Source organism: Oncorhynchus masou, chromosome 27 (assembly GCF_036934945.1).
Source record: "Oncorhynchus masou masou isolate Uvic2021 chromosome 27, UVic_Omas_1.1, whole genome shotgun sequence".
Taxonomy (NCBI): domain Eukaryota; kingdom Metazoa; phylum Chordata; class Actinopteri; order Salmoniformes; family Salmonidae; genus Oncorhynchus; species Oncorhynchus masou.
The window spans coordinates 43296975-43319138 of record NC_088238.1 but is presented as its reverse complement, the minus strand read 5'-3'; the positions used below and the strand labels follow the sequence as shown (position 1 = coordinate 43319138).

The following is a 22164-nucleotide window of genomic DNA, read 5'->3' as shown; positions in this document are numbered from 1 at the left end:
AATATACAGTAAGCATTACACTCACAAAATTTCCAAAGGAATAGACACATTTCAAATGTCATGTTATGCAGTGTTGTAACTACGTGCAAATAGTTAGTCTCTCTCTCTTTCTCTCTCTCTATTATCTATCTGTTGAAGGACTCTTGTCGCGTTCCACAACTAGTTGGAACTAGGAAACTCGGAAATGACAGATTTGCTAACTGGATGTACTTATACACGTGCCGCGATCAACGAATCAGCAAGTCGGACATTTCCGAATTTCCTAGTTCCGACGAGCTTGCACAACCACGTCCACACGTCAGAGAGCGATGTCAAAATAGAGGGAAATAAAGAAAATAATTTGGGGGGACAAAAGAGAGAGGAACTATGAAGCGCTGAGATTGCAGCGATTTTTCCCACCAACATCTGGATTTGAGTTTTTGAATAGATTTGTAAGATTATATATATATTTTTTTACATGTATTTAATTATTTTTTTCTACCACAAAGGATTTGTTGTGTAGAACTTGAAGTGTGGCAAGAAAGTATCCATGAGGGCATATTAGTGGCATATTATTTTGTTTTTTGAAGATCATCCCGACGGATTATAATTGATAACGTGGAAAACCAATAGAAGCAATCCCGTTGTGAGGTTCTCTATATCTCTTCCTTTTTGGGTAACTCGCACATATAGAGGAATGTTACCCCGGCTTGAGAAGGTGATCCAGCTCCTGACGCTGACGTGCGGACTGTTCTTTGGAGTTGTTTCAACGGAAAACGAAGTAAAAGCAGAGGTAAATCATTTTGACAACATGCATAAACTCAGAAACGATTTAAAAACTATTTAAAAGTATAATAAGACAGACATTGATTAAGGTTTATACGAGAAGGGTGTGGGTATATATCAACTACTATGTGCTATTGCCAACTGTGTCTACACTTCTTTCTGTACCAGTCTTCATAATTGGCACTATTTTCTTTCTCTTGATCTTTCATGATAGGGTGGCATGATCTTTAAATTGAGGGCAATTGAAAGGCAAGGTTAAAACCAGTGAACATTTCAGTAGAATCTGAAAAAGAGATGAAAATGCAAATAATAGTCAGAAAAATAACATGACTCAGATTTTGTGGTTTAAAAGAGAAAGAAGTGAGGAGGGGTAAAAGCGTGGGGGGAGTACAGAGTTGTGAAAATTCAAGTCAGCTGCTTTGTCCTAAGAAACTGGGGGCTGTGGTGTTTGTGTGTGTGTGTGTGTGTGTGTGGGCGGGTGGGTGGGGGGGGGGGGGTAATGGTTTTCATCTGTACTGAGTTATGGTAGAGAGAGACTGGAGACTGGAGAGGAAGCTGTTCTCTCTTTTAGCAAACTGGACATGAAGACAGTCTGGAGCAACAGAGGCATCATACCCATTGTAACTGATGGGACACTACTAAAGTGTAGCCTACACAAACACTATATTTTGTCACACTATATTGTGTCATGGTGTCCCTTCAAAATGATTAGGTGACATGATGCCTCTGGCCTGGGGTAATTCTAGATCTGTTCTTCAGGACTTACAGATCTCTCTATCTACCCATCACAGTGTGCTTTTGGATACATCCAAAACCATCAAGAATAACCAACATTAGCCATGACTGCAATAGCCAATGGCCAAGTCAAAGGTATCCAATGGTGCTCATGCATTTTTCCTAGTCTTTTCATGCATTTCTCCATGCATTTCTCCTAGCCTACCCATAGAGGTTGTTCTTATTAAGAAAGACGGGATGCTTGGAGGAACTCAGGTCCTGACTCAGTGACCACAAACAGCTGGTGTCTGAGTCAGCCAGACATGATGGACGTCTGAAATGGCACCCTATTCTTTATGCAGTCAGCGAGACATGGTCAACCACTGGTTGCACTGTCAGTTAGAAATGCCTGGGAGACTGTCCATTTACGAGGCCACAGTTTAGTGGACCAATCAATACAACATCTATAACCCTGTGATAATAGTGTAATAAGTGCACACACAACACTGAGACGGTAATAAAGCATACACAGTGTCGCAATAAGACTGCAGATGTTGATGCTGGGTCCAGGACAGATCTAGGCTCCGTTTACCCATTGCAAATCCTACCCATAATGCCACCCGAAGTCCCATCAAATTTGCCCATGCTCGTACAGGAGTCGGCAGATGACCCAACCCCAAATCCCAATGAATGCCATAAGCAAGATGGAAATATCTGACCCTGGAACAGCAGTCAAGGGCAACTTCTACCTACTCTACCCATAGCAGCCATGATGGAAGATGGGATTATCACTAATGAACTGTTTCTGGTTTACATCACCTGTGTGTAGTACACTGTATGTAACGGTAAACTGTGATGAATACGATGTCTGTTGTGTGGGATGGATAAAAGAACAGATCACAAGAGTGACGAATAGGCTAAGTAATGAATAGGGTTGAGTTGAGAGGGTGGGAGGTTGATTTTTATGCTGACAAATTCCGATTTACGGTATGAAAGCACCGAATTTAGTAGGAGTAGAATTTTCGGACATTCCTTTCAGTGATTTAGTATTAAGTCACTGCCCACGGAGTCCAACTTGATAGGCCAGGGAGGCTAAGCCTACAATTTAACTTAAAGCTGTGATGAGTGAGGAGAATGTCTTAGCAAATATTCACAGTCATAGGCTTCTCTTAAGATCGGGCTGCGCTTTTTGAAATGGGATAGTAACAAAAAAGAGCTATACATCACAAAATACCTCTTTACTCTCTATATGTACATTACTTTGTGCACATACTATAAATCCAAGAAAAAAACCCTCCTTTTATTTCATTTTATTCACTTTTATTTACAATAACACCTTGTCTCACTTTTATAAAATTGCTGGTTGGGACTTTATCTTAGCCAATGGAAGTGGAAAGGAATGAAAATGAGACGATCCATTTCACAGATCTCCGCAACATATGTCTGAATCTGGAAGTCCTTGAAGTTTTTTTCAAACACGATAACAGCAGACATCTGGAGGCAAGGTGACTAAGCGTGTCTCGGGATCACAGGGAAGAGGTCATGCTAGGGGTCCAATCCCAAATGGGTTAGGCCCATAGAAATAGAAATACTAGAACGGGGGTACATTCTCAGACCACAGTAATTTGGGGCGGCAGGTAGCCTTGTGGTTAGAGTGTTGACCCAGTAACCGGAAGGTTGCTAGATTGAATCCCCGAGCTGACAAGGTAAAAATTCTGCCCCTGAACAAGGTAGTTAACTCACTGTTCCAAGATAGTCATTGTAAATAAGAATTTGTTCTTAACTGACTTGCCTAGATAAATAAAGTTTAAATACATTTAAAAAAATGGACAGTGTGGGTACCATAGAAATAGAATGAATAGTTCTATTTCTATGATCTGTATACTCAATATTGTTGCCGATCCATCCATCACAGAGCATTCACTTGAATGGGAATGTCTGCTCTATTGATTATATTTCTATGGTTTGTCTGGGTTGTTTTTGTATGGTTGAAGCACCCTGTTGGAAAAGTGCTGGCGCGTGCTGTTCTACAAGTGCTCGCTGTCACTTAAACATTTTCAGGCAGGAAAATATTCAGTTAATCTATCTGCCACAGGGAAAACAAACCAACCGACGGATGTCTATGGAGAGATGGTGTGTTTATCCATTCCCCTCAAGTGCTATCCCGGCAGTTTTCGTTCTAGAACCCATTATTTGTATAACAGTAGACATAGAATTTAGCCTTCGTGGCCCAGATGATTAAGGGATCTGCAACTTTCCCTTTCAAAACAATTCGATATGTATCTATATACACGGGCTCCAATATGATACAAGAACAATATGTTTTAGTTTGAAGCAATTCGGTATGAATCGATGCGATTCGATGCATAAACACAGTAATTTTCCATGATAAATTATAATCTGTTGCTGATGGAGCTCATGAGCAGGGCCTCTCTTAGGTGTGGATTGGTGTGTGTGTGTGTGTGTGTGGGGGGGTGTGTGTGTGTGTGTGTGTGTGTGTGTGTGTGTGTGTGTGTGTGCATGTGTGCGTGTGTGTAAATTATGTTTATGTGGTGCATAGGCACCTGAGCTGAGCCATAACGGAAACTGGGAATCTACCACCCCCCATCACCCACTAATTAATTTGTGCAGGTTGAAAGTGTTAAAGCTAGTAATGCATTAATATTTATCTTTAAAAAATAGCTATGACAAAGCCAATGAATATATATAGCACAACTTTGTGTAACCCCCGTCTCATAATCAAATGGTTTAGTCCAGGTACTCCCAAACTGTGGTACGCGTACCCCCAGCGGTACTTGCAATGCCGTCGGGGGTACGCCAAATAATTTATTTTTATGTTAAAAAATTATTATTTAATTTTTTTCTTCACATTTTCAAACACATTTTCAAACATTTATATTTTCCAATGGGGCTATACATTTTGGGTGAGTTTTTTTTCTTGTCTGAGTAGCCTCGTTTCACTGCTAAAAATAAAATGAAACCTTCTAGTGTTCAATGAAATAACAACACAATGTCAAATACAGGTAGGCTAGTCAAATAATTAACATCCAATCACATTAACCGTTACTCTCTCGCGGGTATTCCACTAGCGGTCCATATGTAGCTAAACGTAGCTGCTGCTCATTCTGTTTGCTCGAAAATGGATAAATGGTTAAAAAGGTAAGGCCCACGTCCATAGAGACACATACCAACTCTACTGGTAGTACTGCTACTACCAGCAGTACTACACCTGCACCTGTCGACGACAAGTTGTTCTGCTTCCACGAGCACATCCAATGCTAGCATCAGTCATTCACCAGGTCGCAATTGTAAATGAGAACCTGGTTAAATAAAGGTGAAATAAAAATTCTACATTTGCTGTTAGCCCAGCTAGCATGGACACTGACAGTTGTGAATCTGATGCAGCCGAAGAGCTACTGCCCCCTTACCCGGGAAAGCACCGAACAACAGGGACGTTGGACCATCGAAGAGGCGCAAATATGATGAGAACTACATTGATTTGGGATTCACTTATTGGGAGTAGTGCCTTTCCTCAGCCAAGGTGTGTTATATGTGCAAAAGTACTATCTCACAACTCAATGAAATCTTCACTCTTGCGCAGACATTGAAAAACAAAACATGGCAATTTGAGAAATAATCCACACGAGTTTTTCAGCAAACAACACTATTTCACAACGCATCAGTGACATGGCAGGAGATTTGAAACAATTACTGCTTCGCATACAAGCCAGAGAATTATATGAGTTACAGCTGGATGAGTTGACAGATGTGGCAGGCCTGGCACAGCTCCTGGTATATATCTGTTACGTTTATGGGGTCAATTAAGGAAGAGATTCTCTTCTGCAAACCACTGGAAACCAGGACAACGGGAGAGGATATTTTTAAAGTACTTGACTGCTTTGTGACATCAAATGGACTTTGGTGGTCAATATGTGTTGGTATCTGTACTGATGGCGCAAAAGCCATGACAGGGAGACAATGTGCATTAAAGCAGTTGCTCCCAACGCCATTTGGGTACACTGCAGCATCCACCGAGAGGCTCTTGCTGCCAAGGGAAAGGCTGACTGCTTGAAAGACGTTTTGGACACTACAGTGAAAATGGTTACTTACAGAAGTGCGCTGGTTATCAAGGGGCAAAGTATTGACATGCTTTTTTGAATTGAGAGACGAGCTTAAAGTTTTCTTTACTGACCATAATTTTCACGAGTCTGACCGGTTGCATGATGACGAGTTTCTCACACGACTGGCCTATCTGGGTGATGTTTTTTTCTCACCTGAATCATCCTAATCTAGGATTACAGGGACTCTTCGTAACTATATTTAATTTGCGGGACAAAATTGAGGCTATGATTAAGTTGGAGCTCTTCTCAAGCTTACGAACAATGTCAAATGTGATATAGCGAAGCACCTGAGTGAGTTGGGTGCGCAATTACGCAGGTACTTTCCCAAAACAGATGACACAAACAGCTGGATTCGTTATCACTTTCATGCCCTGCCTCCAGTCCGATATCTGAACAAGAGAGCCTCATCGAAATTGCAACAAGCGGTTCTGTGAAAATTGAATTTAATCAGAAGCCACTGCCAGATTTCTGGATTGGGCCGCGCTCAGAGTATCCTGCCTTAGCAAATCACGCTGTTAAGACACTGATGCCCTTTGCAACCACGTACCTATGTGAGAGTGGATTCTCAGCCCTCACTAGCATGAAAACTAAATACAGGCACAGACTGTGTGTAGAAAAAGACTGAGACTCCAATACAACCCAACATTGCAGAGTTATGTGCATCCTTTCAAGCACACCCTTCTCATTAACCTGTGGTGAATTATTCACCATTTTTGATGAACAGATAAGGTTTTATATGTAAGATGGCTAAACGAAGAGAAAAATTATTGATTATTATTATATTATTATTTGTGCCCTGGTCCTATAAGAGATCTTTGTCACTTCCCACCAGCCAGGTTGTGACAAAAACTCACACTCATTCTTATGTTTAATAAATGTATTGTTTAGTGTGTGTGTGACAGGCCTACAAGGATGGCAAAAAACAACATTTGAGAGTGCGCTGACCCTGGTGCTAGAGAGGGTACGTAGCTGGAGGTTGAATGTTTGAAGGGGTACGGGACCACAGGTTTAGACTGTTTGGAAGTTGATGGACCATGCAGTGCAGGTAGAAGATGTTTGACTATGCAGTGCAGGTAGAAGATGTTTGACTATGCAGTGCAGGTAGAAGATGTTTGACTATGCAGTGCAGGTAGAAGATGTTTGACTATGCAGTGCAGGTAGAATATGTTTGACTATGCAGTACAGGTAGAAAAAGTTTGATCGTGCAGTGCAGGTAGAAGATGTTCGACCATGCTGTGCAGGTAGCAAAGGTGATTGGCTGTCCTCGTCATGAAATTATCAACTTTACCCTGTATGTCTAAAAATGACCACATATACTGATTGTTTCAAGCAAAACTACCAAAACTATTGCCGATGGTGAACCTGAACAATCAAAATCAAATCTAATGTAAGCCCCGATCAGCATGTAGCAAACTGCGCACACCAAGCAGTTTGACTCGATTACTGATATTGCCTGGGGTTGTTTGGTATGCAAAGTGACTTGTAGATCAATGACTGTCAACATAATTCCATGCTTAGTTCAACCCTGAAGGAGAGGACGCAGTTGTCACAAAAGATGAGAGGTATTTTCGGAAGGTAGAAAGAATTGTAAACCACCGATTCGTAATGTTTGAATGGATTTTCTTACCAATGCATGATCGGTTTGGGGCCCCCGGACCTATGCACTCATATCTTAAACTATTTAGTCAGGGACCGATGTGTATCGGTGAATCGTTGCATCCCGATATGACCCCAGGTTAGGAAATTGAGGCTCATAAACTGATAGGCTTTAACAATATGCATAGGACACCTACGGTTTGGTTGGGTGTAATTGTGTAGACTGGAGCCATGTGCAAGCTAGCGTCCTGTGTTGACTCGGCCATACTTGGCCACTTGAGGGGTAGGCTTAAGAGTAGCCAAGTGTATTATTATGTTATAAATGGTCGCTCCTTTAGCCTAGAACTCAGGTATTCAACATTGTATTAAGCGTGTATATACAGTAAAAGTAATTTAGTTAGTTAGCATTAGCGTGTAGCCCCGGTTCGGGTTGAAATGGGTCAGAGAAGTGGGACGCCACACTAGGAGGCCAGGGAGGCTAATGTGTCTCTCAGACTGAGCCGCTTACGACCAAACTCTGGTGTCTGTTTTTTCCGTTGGCACCGTCTGAAGGGGAATAACTGACTCAGTCAACTCCGTCTCCCTCAATATAAAATTAAACTTTAATACTCCTGTCCCCTATTTTCTGACCCTTTTCTTATTTTTTTTATATTTTTTTAAACATTTTTTTACATTTCCTTCTCACTTTCCTTCATTGTCGTTCCATACGTCAATTCCAATTAACATTTTATTTTCCTTTTCTCCGTTTTTTCTTCTCTCTCGCTCTCTCTCTCTCTCTCTCAGCATCAGTGAACTATTAAAAAAGAGAGTCGGGAAAAGATGCCACTAATTCCGCTGCCTAAAGAAAACCAGATCCACTATAAAAGACATGTGGACTGAGAGGGCTGAAGACAGCTCTTTTCAGTTTGCTTGAAACCCAAATATCTGCAGTATCTTCACGCTTGGCAGAATTGCTTCTTGCTTAAACACCTTATTGTAACGGTTTTCCTCCTCTTCTGAGGAGGAGTAGGAAGGATCGGACCAATATGCTGCATGGTAAGTGTTCGTCATTTTATTAAACTGAACTGAACACTACAAAGTAAACAAAAAGAAAAACCGAAACAGTTCCGTCTGGTAACTAATACAAAGACAGAAAACAACTACCCACAAATCATAGTGGGAAAACAGGTATAGTTCTCAATGAGAGACAACGATAAACAGCTGCCTCCGATTGGGAACCATACCAGGCCAAACACAGAAATACAAAAACATCGAACACATAGAATGCCCACCCCAACTCACGCCCTGACCAAACTAAAATAGAGACATAAAAAAGGAACTAAGGTCAGGACGTGACAGTACCCCCCCCCCTCCCCCCAAAGGGGCGGACTCCGGCCGCAAAACCAATAGGGGAGGGTCTGGGTGGGCATCTGTCCACGGTGGCGGCTCTGGCGCGGGACGTGGACCCCACTCCACCATAGTCTTGGCCCACTTAAGTGGCGCCTTTGGAGCGGCGACCCTCGCCGCCGACCCCGGACTGGGGGGCCCGAATAGGCGGGAGACTCTGGCAGCGCAGAACAGGCGGCAGACTCTGGCAGCGCCGGAGTGAAGAGCGGCTCTGGCAGCTCCTGACTGATGGGCGGCTCTGGCAGCTCCTGAGTGACGGGCGGCTCTGGCAGCTCCTGACTGACGGGCGGCTCTGGCAGCTCCGGACAGGAGGGAGACTCTGGAAGCGCGGGACAGGCGGGAGAACCTGGAGGGAGGAGACGGAGAGACAGCCTGGTGTGTGAGGCTGCCACAGGACCCACCAGGCTGGGGAGACCTACAGGAGGCCTGGTGCGTGGAGGAGGCACCGGATGGACCGGGCTGTGGGGGAGCAGTGGAGCTCTGGTGCGCAGCCTTGGCACCACTCCTCCAGGCTGGATGACCACCTTAGCCCGGACCCTCCAGAGTGCAGGCACAGGTTGAACTGGGCTGTGGGTGAGCACTGGAGATCTGGTGCATACCACTCGCACCTCTCCCTTAGGCTCAATGCCCACATTCGCCCGGCACGGGCGGAGCGCAGGCATAGGGCGCACTGCACCCTCCCAGCGCTCCGGAGACACAGCACGCAGAGCCGGCGCAGGATACCCTGGGCCAAAATGGCGTACTGGAGACCAATCACGCTGAGCCGGCACAATACGCCCTGGCTGGATGCCCACTCTCGCATGGCACATGCGGGGGGCTGGTCTATAGCGCACCGGGCTATGAGCGCGTACTGGCGACACCGTGCGCTTGACCGCATAACACGGTGCCTGACCAGTACTGCGCTTCTACCGGTAAGCACGGGGAGTTGGCTCAGGTCATTCGCCTGACTCCACCAATCTCCCCGTGTGCCTCCCCCCAAAAAATTGGGGGGCTGCCTCTCGTGCCTGTTGCGCTACCTTACCTCATATCGCCGCCGCTCAGATTTCGCTGCCTCCAGTTCTTCCTTGGGGCGTTGATATTCCCCAGCCTGTGCCCAGGGTCCCTTGCCGTCCAATATCTCCTCCCAAGTCCAGGAGTCCAGAACCCTCTGCTCCTGGTTACCACGCTGCTTGGTCCTTTCTTGGTGGGTAGATCTGTAATGATTTTCTTCTTCCTCTAATGAGGAGTATGAAATATCAGACCAATGCGCTGCGTGGTAAGTGTCCATAATATATTTAATAAACTGAAAACAGAATACAAAAGAACAAGAGAAATACATTTAAAAAACGAAACAGTTCTGTATGGAAAACACAGACACAGAAAACAAATACCCACAACCCATAATGGGGAAAACAGGCTGCCTAAGTATGGTTCTTAATCAGAGACAGCTGCCTCTGATTGGGAACCATACCAGGCCAAACACAGGAATACAAAACCTAGAAATACAAACCTAGAATGCCCACCCCAACTCACTCCCTGACCAAACTAAAACAGAGACATACACAAGGAACTAAGGTCAGGACGTGACACTTATGGTATATATTGGTAAGTTAGTCTAGCGGCCAGCTATCTAAACTTGCAGAAAGCATGGTCAAATTACCAGCTGGGCTTGTGCCCATTGCCATTTTTAATATGATAACTGATGGTCAAACATTTGCCTCCACCTTATGGAACGTTTTGTAGAATTGCACGAAATTAGCAGAAAAACTGCAAAACAAATGGGGGGGGCACCCCCATCAAAGTTTCACATCCCTGGTAGTATACAGTAGTGAGTATACAGTAGGTAGTATACAGTAGGTACTAGTATATTATCAGGCTACTTTATCCTCCGGGTGTCTAATACTTTCATGAGTGTCTGTTGGACCGGATCTATATTTGTCATCAATCTACTCGTTACTTTATTTTGTGGGTCACACAGCCTGTCTTTGTTGAAATGCATTTCCTTAGAATATATGAATCGCTGCAAATTGCGCAACTTATAGGGACTTGCGTCTGTTGACTAAAATCGCAGTTACATGACCCTAGGCTATGACCACACACACATGGGTTTGTAGTTACCCCAAGGCTGGCAATAAGCGACGTAGAAGTCCTACTAAATAGCACCTTTGACTGGAACTGCTGCTGGGAGTTCCAGAGGAGAGTTGCATGATGGAATAGCTGGCGTTGTCAGAGGGAATGTGAGGCTTTGGGAGATAGAAAGAGAGAGGGGGAAGAGCAAAGGGTGGGGGACAAGTGGTGGAGAGAGGAGACCAAGATAGAGAGTGAGAGAAATGAGAGAGGTAGACTGAGAGAGAAGGACAGCGAGAGGAGAGAGTCTTCTCGGTGTGGGGGAAACTTTTCATCCTGACTGAGCTGAAAGTGTTTTCACAGAGCCAGACTCGTCACCACAGTGGAGCCACAGTGCACACTAGGAGCAGTCAGATAGAGAGATGGAGAGAGAGGTGGGGGGGGGTGGAGAGAGAGAGGGAGCTTGGAGGGAGTTAGATATACAGACATGGAGAGAGGTTGTTGGAGGTGGGGACCAGATGGATTGATACAGTGTTTAGGTCTTGCTGAAAGAGGGGGCTGGTTGCAGTACTGACATGAGCAAAGGGAGAGTTTACCTCACTCTGCAGCCTATAATTGAACCTTGTTTTTCACCCTGTCTGCCGTGGCTGTGTGTGGTAATATCTCTGCCCAGGTACAAGCCAGCCATTTCTTCACTCTTACTCTCTTACTCTCCTCTCTTTTTCCTCCCTTATTTAAATTCAACTCTTCTCGATATTAAAACAGACCTCTCATCTAAAACGACATGAGAGAGAGACATTCTAGGAAAGAGGAAGGCTGACTATATTCACCCAACTAACTATAAAATGTATACTATTATATAGACACACATGGTTGGAGGTTTTAAGAGAAAAGGAGATAGAGAGAGATGGAATCAATTAGAGAGAGGGTTGGTTTTTTTCTGGGATTACAGAAGAATTCTCTGTAATTCCACTGACTGAATTTGTGGAAAAGATTGAGACACTCACTGACTGCCTGTCTGTGCAGCACACACACACAAGTGCGCACGTACACATATCTTGTCTCTCACCCACACACATGAACAAACTTGTCCATGATGTTTGATAACATTACGTCGGACGAGAATGAATCATCTCCATTAGGTTGATGTTTGTCTGAGGGCATCTCTCTCTTTCGCTCTCTCTCTCGCTCTCTCTAATAGAGAGACTGTTGCACTGATGTAGTCAGTTTGTAACTTTAGACTAAGGCCAGAGGCTTAAGCAGCTCCGCATGACTGCTCTTGTATTTGAGAGCGAGATAGGTGAAAGTTTAGCACTTCTTGGTCAGACATTTGACTGAAACGCCAAACCCAGCTAACGCATAACGTTCTGAGAACCATATGTTTCTTACGTCTTGGTGAGAGCGTGGTCGTCCTATGGTTATTTTGCATACAACCTTCTTACAACTTTCTGGGAGTGGCGCAGGATAGTCGCTAAGCTATATTTCATCTAGTTAAGTATGATCTCACCTGGTTAAAAGCCTCACTACCACTACTCAGATGCGGTCCCGTGTGGCTCAGTTAGTAGAGCACGGTTGTGGGTTCGATGCCCACTGGGGGAAAAGATCAGAGCCTCTGCTGAATCACTAAAATGTCAAATGAATCATAGATGGTGTTAGTATAGATGTCACTCCTCTCTCCCTCTACATAGGCATGTAGGGTCTAGAAAGCACACGTCTATAAGAGAAAAGACGAAGTTCTGGGGATCCATGTCTGAGATGACATCAGTGTTATGGTTCTACTGTGATTTATTTGGCTCGATTCTCATCCCTCATTTCTCCTTACAATCCCACAACAAGGTCACAGTTTCCTTTTAAAATGCCAAGCATAAGCTAAGGAGCAAGTTTTTAATGTGTATAAATGGAATTACATTGCAGTAACTCTTGCAATAAGAATAGTTTTTTGTATAATTCAGTGTGTGTGTGTGTGTTCAGTCTGGCCAATCTCTGTCTGTTTGCTGTTGTAAGGAAGGGAGTGTGTGTTCCTGGGTACAACACGGTTTTGGTTCAATGTCAGCTTTGCATCGGTTTATTCAAACACTGGATACTAAACTCCCATCCACCCACCCAGATCTCTCTCGCTCTCTCGTTCTATCTTTTTCAATCTCTCTCTGTCACCCTCACACACTCACGTTCAGATAAGCACTGTAAGTAGGCAAACAGGCACACCCACAGATATTGACACACATGTACACACAAAACATTCTTTACAATGACATCCTGGGTCGGTTTCTGTGTTGTTTCTGGCTGATGGAAATGGTGGGAAAATCCAGAGAGAAAGAGGAATGAGGAGAGAGAGAGATGTGTCCCTTTCTACCATTATCTTCAAAAAATGTCTTTTTTAACCTGTATTTAACTAAGCAAGTCAGTTAAGAACAAATTCTTATTTTCAATGACAGCCTAGAAACAATGGGTTAACTGCCTGTTCAGGGGCAGAACGACAGATTTGTACCTTGTCAGCTCAGGGGTTTGAACTTGCAGCCTTCCGGTTACTAGTCCAACGCTCTAACCACTAGGCTACCCTGCCGCCCCTTGAATTGTCCAGGGTCTAACTGTCTCTACCCTCCCATCTCTCCTCTTTCTATCCCAGGTGTGGCTTCAGCAGTATGGCTACCTGCCTCCAGGGGACGTCCGGGCCCAGGCTATCCGCTCCCCCAAGTCCATCAATACGGCCATCACAGCCATGCAGAAGTTCTACGGCCTCACAGTCACCGGATCTATGGACACCAACACCCTACAGTGAGTCCTGAGTGACCAGGACAAAGTCAAAGAATGCAAATATTTAAGCGTTATGCGCATAACGTATTGATAAAGATTCATGCTGTTGGCTGTTTTTAAAGTACCCGTGAGAATTGTAGTCTCAGAATTGTATACAGAACAGCTAACCCACTTTAAGTGATGTCATTACCCCAGATGTGGTACAAAACCCATTCATATGCTCTAATGATTTACTCAGATATAGACATTGTACAGTTTGTAACATGGTAAAGGTAACAAACAGGTGTGTCTTGCTGTTGCCAGGGCGATGAAGCGGCCGCGTTGTGGGGTACCAGACAAGTTTGGATCTGAGCTGAAGAGCAACCTGAGGAGGAAGAGATACGCCGTACAGGGGCTGAAGTGGGACAAACAAGAAGTCACTTTCAGGTAAGACTACACAGCTTGACGACTACAGCACAGCTAATATGTACGCAGTGAGTCTAACTTCCTCTTAAGTCTTTAAAGTTCACTTTTCACATATGAGAATTACACATACAGTATCAATAAAATATTTATATCAAGTAACTTGTTAGATCTAGAGCTCTTAAGGAATATTAATCAATCAAAACGGGATGCACAAACGCAACCAATACACATTTCAGAAGATATTATTATATATTTATTCTTTAAAACGTCAAATATGCTATTTCCTTCCTTTCCCTCACCTAGCATACAGAACTACACCCCTAAGATTGGGGAGCACGCCACATACGAGGCTATCCGCCGGGCGTTTAAGGTGTGGGAGGCAGCCATCCCTCTCCGCTTCCGTGAGATCCCTTACAGCCACATCAGGGACAAGGTCGACAAGTACGCTGACATCATGCTCTCATTCTCTGAGGGTTTCCACGGCGACAGCACGCCGTTCGATGGCGAGGGCGGCTTCCTGGCCCACGCGTACTTCCCCGGGAACGGGATAGGGGGCGACACGCACTTTGACAACGCCGAGCCCTGGACTACCGGCTACGTCGACCAAGGGGGTAAGAGACAAGGGAAATGGGGAGGAGAGGGGAAGAGGAAAGTGAGGGGGAGGAAGAGGGAGAAAGTGAGCAGGGAAGGCTGGTGGGAGGAGCTATAGGAGGATGGGCTCATGGTAATGGCTGGAACAGAACAGATGGAACGTATGTCAAACACATGAAAACCACGTTTGACTCCGTTCCATTTATCCCATTCCTGCCATCACCATGAGCCCGTCCTCCTATTGCTCCTCCCACCAACCTCCACTGAAGTGAGAGATTATCAGAAAAAGGGGCGAGACCAGGGGAGAGAGGAGAAGCAAAGGGGGGGGGGGAGAAGAAGCGTAGAGACTTAAACAGGAGGTACAGGGAGTGGGAGCGAGTGAAAATAGACACCTGAGTGTTTTTCACTGGGTTGTCTGGAAGTCGGAATTAAGTCAGTCTGAATTACACAGTACTGTTAGGGCGCGTCTGTACTTTGTTTAGGTAAACGTGCTACTTTTACTCTCTTTTCAAACGGTCTTTTCCCTCTTCCCACCTTCCCACCTTTTCCCTTCTTCCTCCTCTTGCTCTACTCTCTATCTCTCTCTCTCTCTACCTCTGTAGGTAATGATGTGTTCCTGGTTGCGGTCCATGAGTTGGGTCATGCCCTGGGTCTAGAACACTCCAACGACCCGTCTGCCATCATGGCTCCATTCTATCAGTGGATGGACACAGAGAACTTCCAGCTGCCTGATGACGATCGCCGCGGTATCCAGGCAGTCTATGGTAAACTCCTACGCTCTTAGAAAAAGGGTTCCGAAAGGGTTCTTCAGCTGTCCCCATAGGAGAACACTTTTTTATTCCAGGGAGAATACTTTTTGGTTCCAAGTATAACTATTTTGGGTTCCATGTAGAACCCTCCGTGGAAAAGGTTTTACATGGAACTCAAAAGGGTTCTACCTGGAACAAAAGGGTTCTAACTGGAACCAAAAAGGGTTCTTCAAAGGGTTCACCCAGGGGAACAACCGAAGAACCCTTTTAGGTTCTAGATAGCACCTTTATTTCTAAGAGTGTAGTTTCATGGAATGTTATAGCAATGTTCCTGGAATGTTACAGCAATATTTAATTCCGACTGTCTCTTTATAATGATTCAGGAAGGCTAAACAGGCAGGAAGTTCTTGTCTAGTTCACAGAAAGAAGGACTTCACATTCATTTTGTCAACTCAGTTCTCACTCAAGTCCACCTCTGGTTATCGTCTTTCCTCATTTTGTCTTGATTGTGTCCGACCACAGGGTCGTCCGGAGCTCCCCCCCCTCCCCCCCGCCCCACCAGACCCTCCAAACCAGACCACCCCGGACACGGACCAGATGTCTGTGAGGGACACTTCGACACCATCGCCATCCTCAGGGGGAGATGTTTGTCTTTAAGGTAAATATGGAACACATAAACGACTACATAGGCTAACACATAACCACACCGAAACACATGGCACAGAAATACACACATATTGGCATATAGTGCATTTGGAAAGTATTCAGACCTTTTGACTTTTTCCATATTTTGTTCAGTTTTTTGTTTGTTTTTATTCCTCATCAATCAAAGACAATAGCCGATGATGACAAAGCGAAAACTGAAATATCACATTTACATAAGTATTCAGACCCTTTACTTTGTTGAACTGCCTTTGGCAGCGATTACAGCATCAAGTCTTCTTGGGTATGACGCTACAAGCTTGGCACACCTGTATTTGGGGAGTTTCTCCCATTCTTCTCTGCAGATTCTCTCTGTCAGGTTGGATGGGGAGCGTTGCTGCACAGCTATTTTCAGGTCACTCCAGAGATCTGAAGTCTGGGCTCTGGCTGGGCCACTCAAGGACATTCAGAGACTTGTCCTGAAGCCACTCCTGCGTTGTCTTGGCTGTGTGTTTAGGGTCGTTATCCTGTTGGAAGGTGAACCTTTGCCCCAGGCTGAGGTCCTGAGCGCTCTGGAGCAGATTTTCATTAACAATCTCTCTGTACTTTGTGCCGTTCATCTTTCCCTGCATCCTGACTAGACTCCCAGTCCCTGCCACTGAAAAACATCTCACAGCATGATGCTGCCACCACCATGCTTCACCGTAGGCATGGTGCCAGGTTTCCTCCAGACGTGACGCTTGGCATCCAGGCCAAAGAGTTCAATCTTGGTTTCATGAGACCAGAGAATCTTGTTTCTCATGGTCTGAGAGTCTTTAGGTGCCTTCTGGCAAACTCCAAGGGGGCTGTTATGTGCCTTTTACTGAGGAGTTGCTTCTGTCTGGCCACTCTACCATAAAGGCCTGATTGGTAGAGTGCTGCAGAGATGTTTATCCTTCTGGAAGGTTCTCCCATTGCCACAGAGGAACTCTGGGGTTCTGTCAGAGTGACCATCGGGTTCTTGGTCATCTCCCTGACTCTGTTTGGCTGGGCGGTCAGCTCTAGGAAGTGTCTTGGTGGTTCCAAACTTCTTCTATTTAAGAGTGATGGAGGCCACTATGGTCTTAGTGATCTTCAATACTGCAGAAATGTTTTGGTACAATTCCCCATTTCTGTGTCTTGACACAATCCTGTCTTGGAGTTCTACAGACAATTCCTTCGACCTCATGGCTTGGTGTTTGCTCTGACATGCATTGTCAACTGTGGGACCTTATATAGACAGGTGTGTGCCTTTCCAAATCATGTCCAATCAATTGAATTTACCACGGTGGACTCCAATCAAGTTGTAGAAACATCTCAAGGATGACCAATGGAAATAGGATGAACCTGAGCTCAATTTCGAGTCTCATAGCAAAGGGTCTGAATATTTATGTAAATAAGGTATTTCTGTTTTTACATTTCAAAGAACCTTTTTTCACTTTGTCATTATGGGGTATTGTGTGTAGATTGATGGGGGGAAAATTGATTTTATACATTTTAGAATAAGGCTGTAACGTAACAAAATGTGGAAAAAGTCAAGGGGTCGGAATACTTTCCGAATGCACTGTAAATGCATTTACACCCACTGAGAAGGACTGAATGGCACATCAAGTAACTCAACTACCGAACCTATGTGTGTGTGTGTATGTACTGTACTCTGTAAACAATCTGTCTTTCCGGTGAAGGATAAGTGGTTGTGGCGTGTTCGGAACAACAAGGTGCTCCAGGGTTACCCCATGCCCATCGGTCACTTCTGGAAGGGACTGCCACCAAACATCAACGCTGCCTACGAGAGTAACGATGGCAAATTTGTATTTTTCAAGGGTAGGTTCACTTCAATTGGCAATGTCTTTTTCAGTTTTTCGCATGATGGTTTTGCATTGTCATTGATAAGCCCATTCTAGCTACTGGTAGTCGTTTATTGTTTTGGCTTGTATATCCTTCTCAGATCTGTGTGCTTATCGATTTTCTCTCCCCTCCTCCTTCCCTCCCTCTTCCTCCCTCCAGGTGACAAGTACTGGGTGTTCACAGAGTCCAGTATGGAGCAGGGTTACCCTAAGACTCTGAAGGAGCTGGGCACAGGGCTGCCTAAAGACAAGCTGGACGCTGCCCTCTTCTACACCCCCACCGGACAGACATACTACTTCCGAGGGACCAAGTGAGTCTTGTCTTTCATCCTTCATTCCTTTCTTTCTTTCTTTTTTCTGTGTACCTTTCTATCTGAAAAAAAAGAAGCCGATTCATCCGCTATCCGTCCCTCTGTTCTTCTTTCTTCCTCTCTTTTGGTTGTTTTTCTCTCTCCCGTCCCTCTCCGTAACCTGCCTCTCTCTGTCTCTCAGGTATTACCGTTTCAATGAAGAGTCCCAGACTGTGGACAGAGACTACCCCAAACCCATCAACACATGGCAGGGTGTCCCCGACAACATTAAGGCTGCCATCATGAGCGAAGAAGGATGTAAGTGTGTCAAGGCGTGCATGTTAAAGTGGATGTTCTTTAGAGTGCCATTGAGCATTATATAAGTCGAAAAGGATAAAAATGACAGTTCTTTTGTGATATTAGAGGAGGCTATCATAAACCACAGCAACACACTGCAATTTCTGAAAGTAATTAATAATTAATCATAATTAAGCAATAATGGCCTGAGGTGGTGTGGTATATGGCCAATATACCACAGCTAAGGGCTTATCTTATGCACCATGCAACGCGGAGTGTCTGGACAGAGCCGTGGTATATTGGTCAATAATCACAAGCCCCCGAGGTGCCTTATTGCTATTATGAACTGGTTACCAATGTAGTTACAGGAGGGTTATTTCGTACCCATGGTATACAGTTTGATATGCCACAGCTGTCAGCCAATTAGCATGCAGGGCTCGAACCACCCAGTTTCTAATTAGATTTATATCGGACCTTTCATCCTTCCTCTCTTCTAACATTCTCTCCAGCCTACACCTACTTCTACAAAGCCAACAAGTACTGGAAGTTCAACAACCAGCACATGAGGGTGGAGTCGGGCTACCCCAAATCAGTGCTCAGCGAATGGATGGGCTGCGCGGGGGAGGAGCCTAAGAAGCGGGACGGCGAGGAGGAAGTGATCATCATCGAGGTGGAGGAGGGAGAAGGCGGGGCCACGGCGGCGGCCGTGGTGATCCCTCTCCTCCTATTGGTCTGCGTGGTCCTCACTCTGGGAGCCCTGCTGTTCTTCAGGAAGTACGGGACGCCACGACGTCTCCTCTACTGCCAGAGATCTCTACTGGACAAGGTCTAGAGACGAACTGAACGAATGAAGAATGCAGAGGGACAGAAAGAGAGAGAGCGACTGAATGAATTGAAAGATTGAAAGAAAAGGGGGTTTGGGAGGGTAAAGAGCAGGAATGAGGGTGAGTGAAGTAGGCTGAAAGGAGTTGGGGTTTTAAAAGAGAAGGGGTACTGGAAGGCCTGTTGGACATGGGGTTTGGTTGGTTGGTTGGTTGGTTCGTATACAGCCCAGAAGACGAGAAAGAGGGAGAGGGTCAGGGAGGAGGGAGGAGAGAGAGTCAATCAGGAAAGACAAAAGTATGTTATCTATTTACATGTACAGCTCTGCGAGTTTGAAATTAGGAACAGGCCCCTACACAAAACACAGAGGAAGGGAATTATTAGATGATGATCGTGATCAACGTTCCGTGTGGTCGACACCCCATCTGCAATAAATCTACTGTCTCCATGTGTCTCCCCTTCCATTCTATCCCTTCTCATTCTTCCTCTCCTAAAATCTCCATCCCATCTACTTGACGACTCCAGCTGAACTGCTGTCTGAATTACATTTGAAACCTTTATACAGCTACTTTGCGCTTTCATTTTTGGTTTCGCTCTAATGATGAAACCCAGGGCCGAACACAAACAAACGAACAGCTCTCTCTTCCTTTTCTCCTACCACTGAGAGAAGACACTAACCCCAGTCTCTCACTGTGCTCACGCTAGCACCATGGTCTTATAGTTGTGGTTGTATTGCGAGGAGCATGCTATGGGCACTACCCTCGCCGCTAATGAGATGATGAAGGGGTAGATGTGAAGGTGTTGTATATTGTACACCCCTCCTGCCTTGAGTCATAGTGAGAAAGGCTAAGGTCTTGTCATAGAGGGTCAAAGACTGTTTGTATCCTAAAAAAAAGGAGCTTCCCCACCCAGTTTACAAATGTATCTGAAATCGCACAGGCCCTTGGTACAGAGCCTGGTCTCAGTAAGCAGTCAAAGTTGGATGGAATTAAAGTAGCCATTTTGGCTCAACAATAAAGCCAGTGGCTCAACAATAAAGCCAGTTTCAATATTACTCCATGGAAAGGCAGTGAAATTTCATTACATGTCACCCATTCCAAATACTAATGTATTATCGTGTTTGTTATGTTTTTGTTACTATCATTGTTATAAATGTTGTTGTTATTATTATTATGACTATGGTTATTATTATTGTTGTTGTTGTTCTCCAGGTGTAGTCGTACAGTAAATGATGTTTGTTGTTTTTGTACATTGTCATTTCGAGTCCTGCTGGACAGAGACAATAACGTGACAAAGATAATCAAAATGGCTCCCAAATTTCACATTTGAGTGGTGGACTTGGGCGACTTTGAAAGTGTTTCCTTTTTTGAAACACTACTTTTCCCATTGCTTGGTTGGCATATAAGAACAATCAAACAAAACTATTTATAAGCAATTCTGATGATGCTAAATGTTTTTAAGTATTACACAAATTGGAAAATGAAGTAGAATTGTTTTAGTAATAACAATGATAACGGTAATGATATTTATAATGATAATGATATCAAATTTTAAAAAAGGGAATTAGATTGTTTTGCCTGTTTCACCTTTTTGCATTTCATGAGTTAAAATTAAATAAAAAATATTTTCTAAAATGAGTCATGCGTTACTTTTTGGTAGCGATTTTCTGTTATCGTAACACACACAAACACACACACTGGGGAAGAGAATGGCCTTCGGACTGACTAACAAATAGCAGCCTGGCCTCACCACTATTCAAACAGGACTAGGAATGCTGAGCAAACAACAGAATGAAGAGCTGCTTCTCTGGTTCTGTGCATTCCAACTTGTTGTTAACCAGCTATTGTTTACAGCTCACCAAGGGTCATGGGTGGAGTGGAGGAGAGGAGAGCCTAGTTGAAGCTGGGAGGTTGTTTTGGACTTGGCCAGAGAGCCATGAGCCCAGGGAAATGAGAAATGGAAAAAGTGATGGAATGATCACGTTTTTTGGAGTGCAGTGTTCCAACTGAGTTCTGTTAACTACATCTGGAATTCTTAAAACATCGGAGCCTCCAGCCCCAACCAAGCGAAAGAGAGAGAGAGAGGGAGAGAGACAGAGACAGAGAGACAGAGAGAGAGAGACAGCGAGAGAGAGAGAGAGAGAGACAGAGAGAGAGACAGAGAGAGACAGATAGAGAGACAGAGAGACAGAAAGAGAGAGAGAGAGAGAGACAGAAAGAGAGAGAGACAGAGAGAGACAGAGAGAGAGAGAGAGAGAGAGAGAGAGAGAGAAGAAAGAAAGAAAGAAGAGAGAAGAGAAAGAAAGAAAGAAAGAAAGAAAGAAAGAAAGTGTGCTAAATTAAGAGTGAGGTGTCCAGTAAAGCTGAAATTATTTTATTGGTTTTAGAAAAAAAACTAACAAACTGCCTTAACTTCCTGCCACTCCCCCTCCCTCCCCCTCTATCTCACCCCAATTTTTAACCCACTCCCTCCCCCGCTGATCTAACAGAAACCACTGCCCCACTCACCACAAGAATCTAGACTCTGTTTTCCTTTTCCCTCTCATCACATCCCTACTCACATCTCCTCTCCTCACATCCCCTCTCCTTACATCTCCTCTCCTTACATCTCCTCCCCTCACATCCCTACCCCTCACATCCCATCTCCTCTCATCATATCCCCTCTCCTCATATCCCTACTCCTCACATCCCTACACCTCACATCACATCTCTTCTCCTCTCTTCACATCCCTACCCCTCACATCCCATCTCATCTCATCACATCCCCTCTCACTCCCCTCTACATCCCTACTCCTCTCATCTCCCCTCATTACCTCTCCTCACAACCCTACTCCTCAAATCCCTTCTCCTCACGTCTCCTCTCCTCACATCCCCTCTCCTCACATCTCCTCACATCCATACTCCTCACATATTGACTCCTCACATCTCCTCTCCTTACATCACTACTCCTCAAATCCCCTCTCCTCACATCTCCTCTCATTACCTCTCCTCACATCTTGACTCCTCACATCTCTTCACATCCATACTCCTCTCCTCACATCTTCTCATTACCTCTCCTCACATCCCTACTCACCAGTGCCCCTGTGACAACAATTTTGGACCCCCTTGTGGCCCTTCCAAAT

At 44.7% G+C, this 22164-nt stretch overlaps 1 protein-coding gene across 1 annotated transcript; it reads left to right on the top strand.

The window, feature by feature from the left end:
• Positions 1 to 261: 261 nt before the first annotated feature.
• Positions 262 to 20677, top strand: mmp14a (matrix metallopeptidase 14a (membrane-inserted)). Its single transcript, XM_064940378.1, is given in 11 exon segments — positions 262 to 772; positions 13255 to 13403; positions 13686 to 13808; positions 14091 to 14398; positions 14981 to 15142; positions 15650 to 15763; positions 15766 to 15785; positions 17473 to 17611; positions 17795 to 17945; positions 18127 to 18242; positions 18731 to 20677. Coding segments are annotated over 11 exon segments (1701 nt in total). The 5' UTR covers positions 262 to 676; the 3' UTR covers positions 19054 to 20677.
• Positions 20678 to 22164: the final 1487 nt, after the last annotated feature.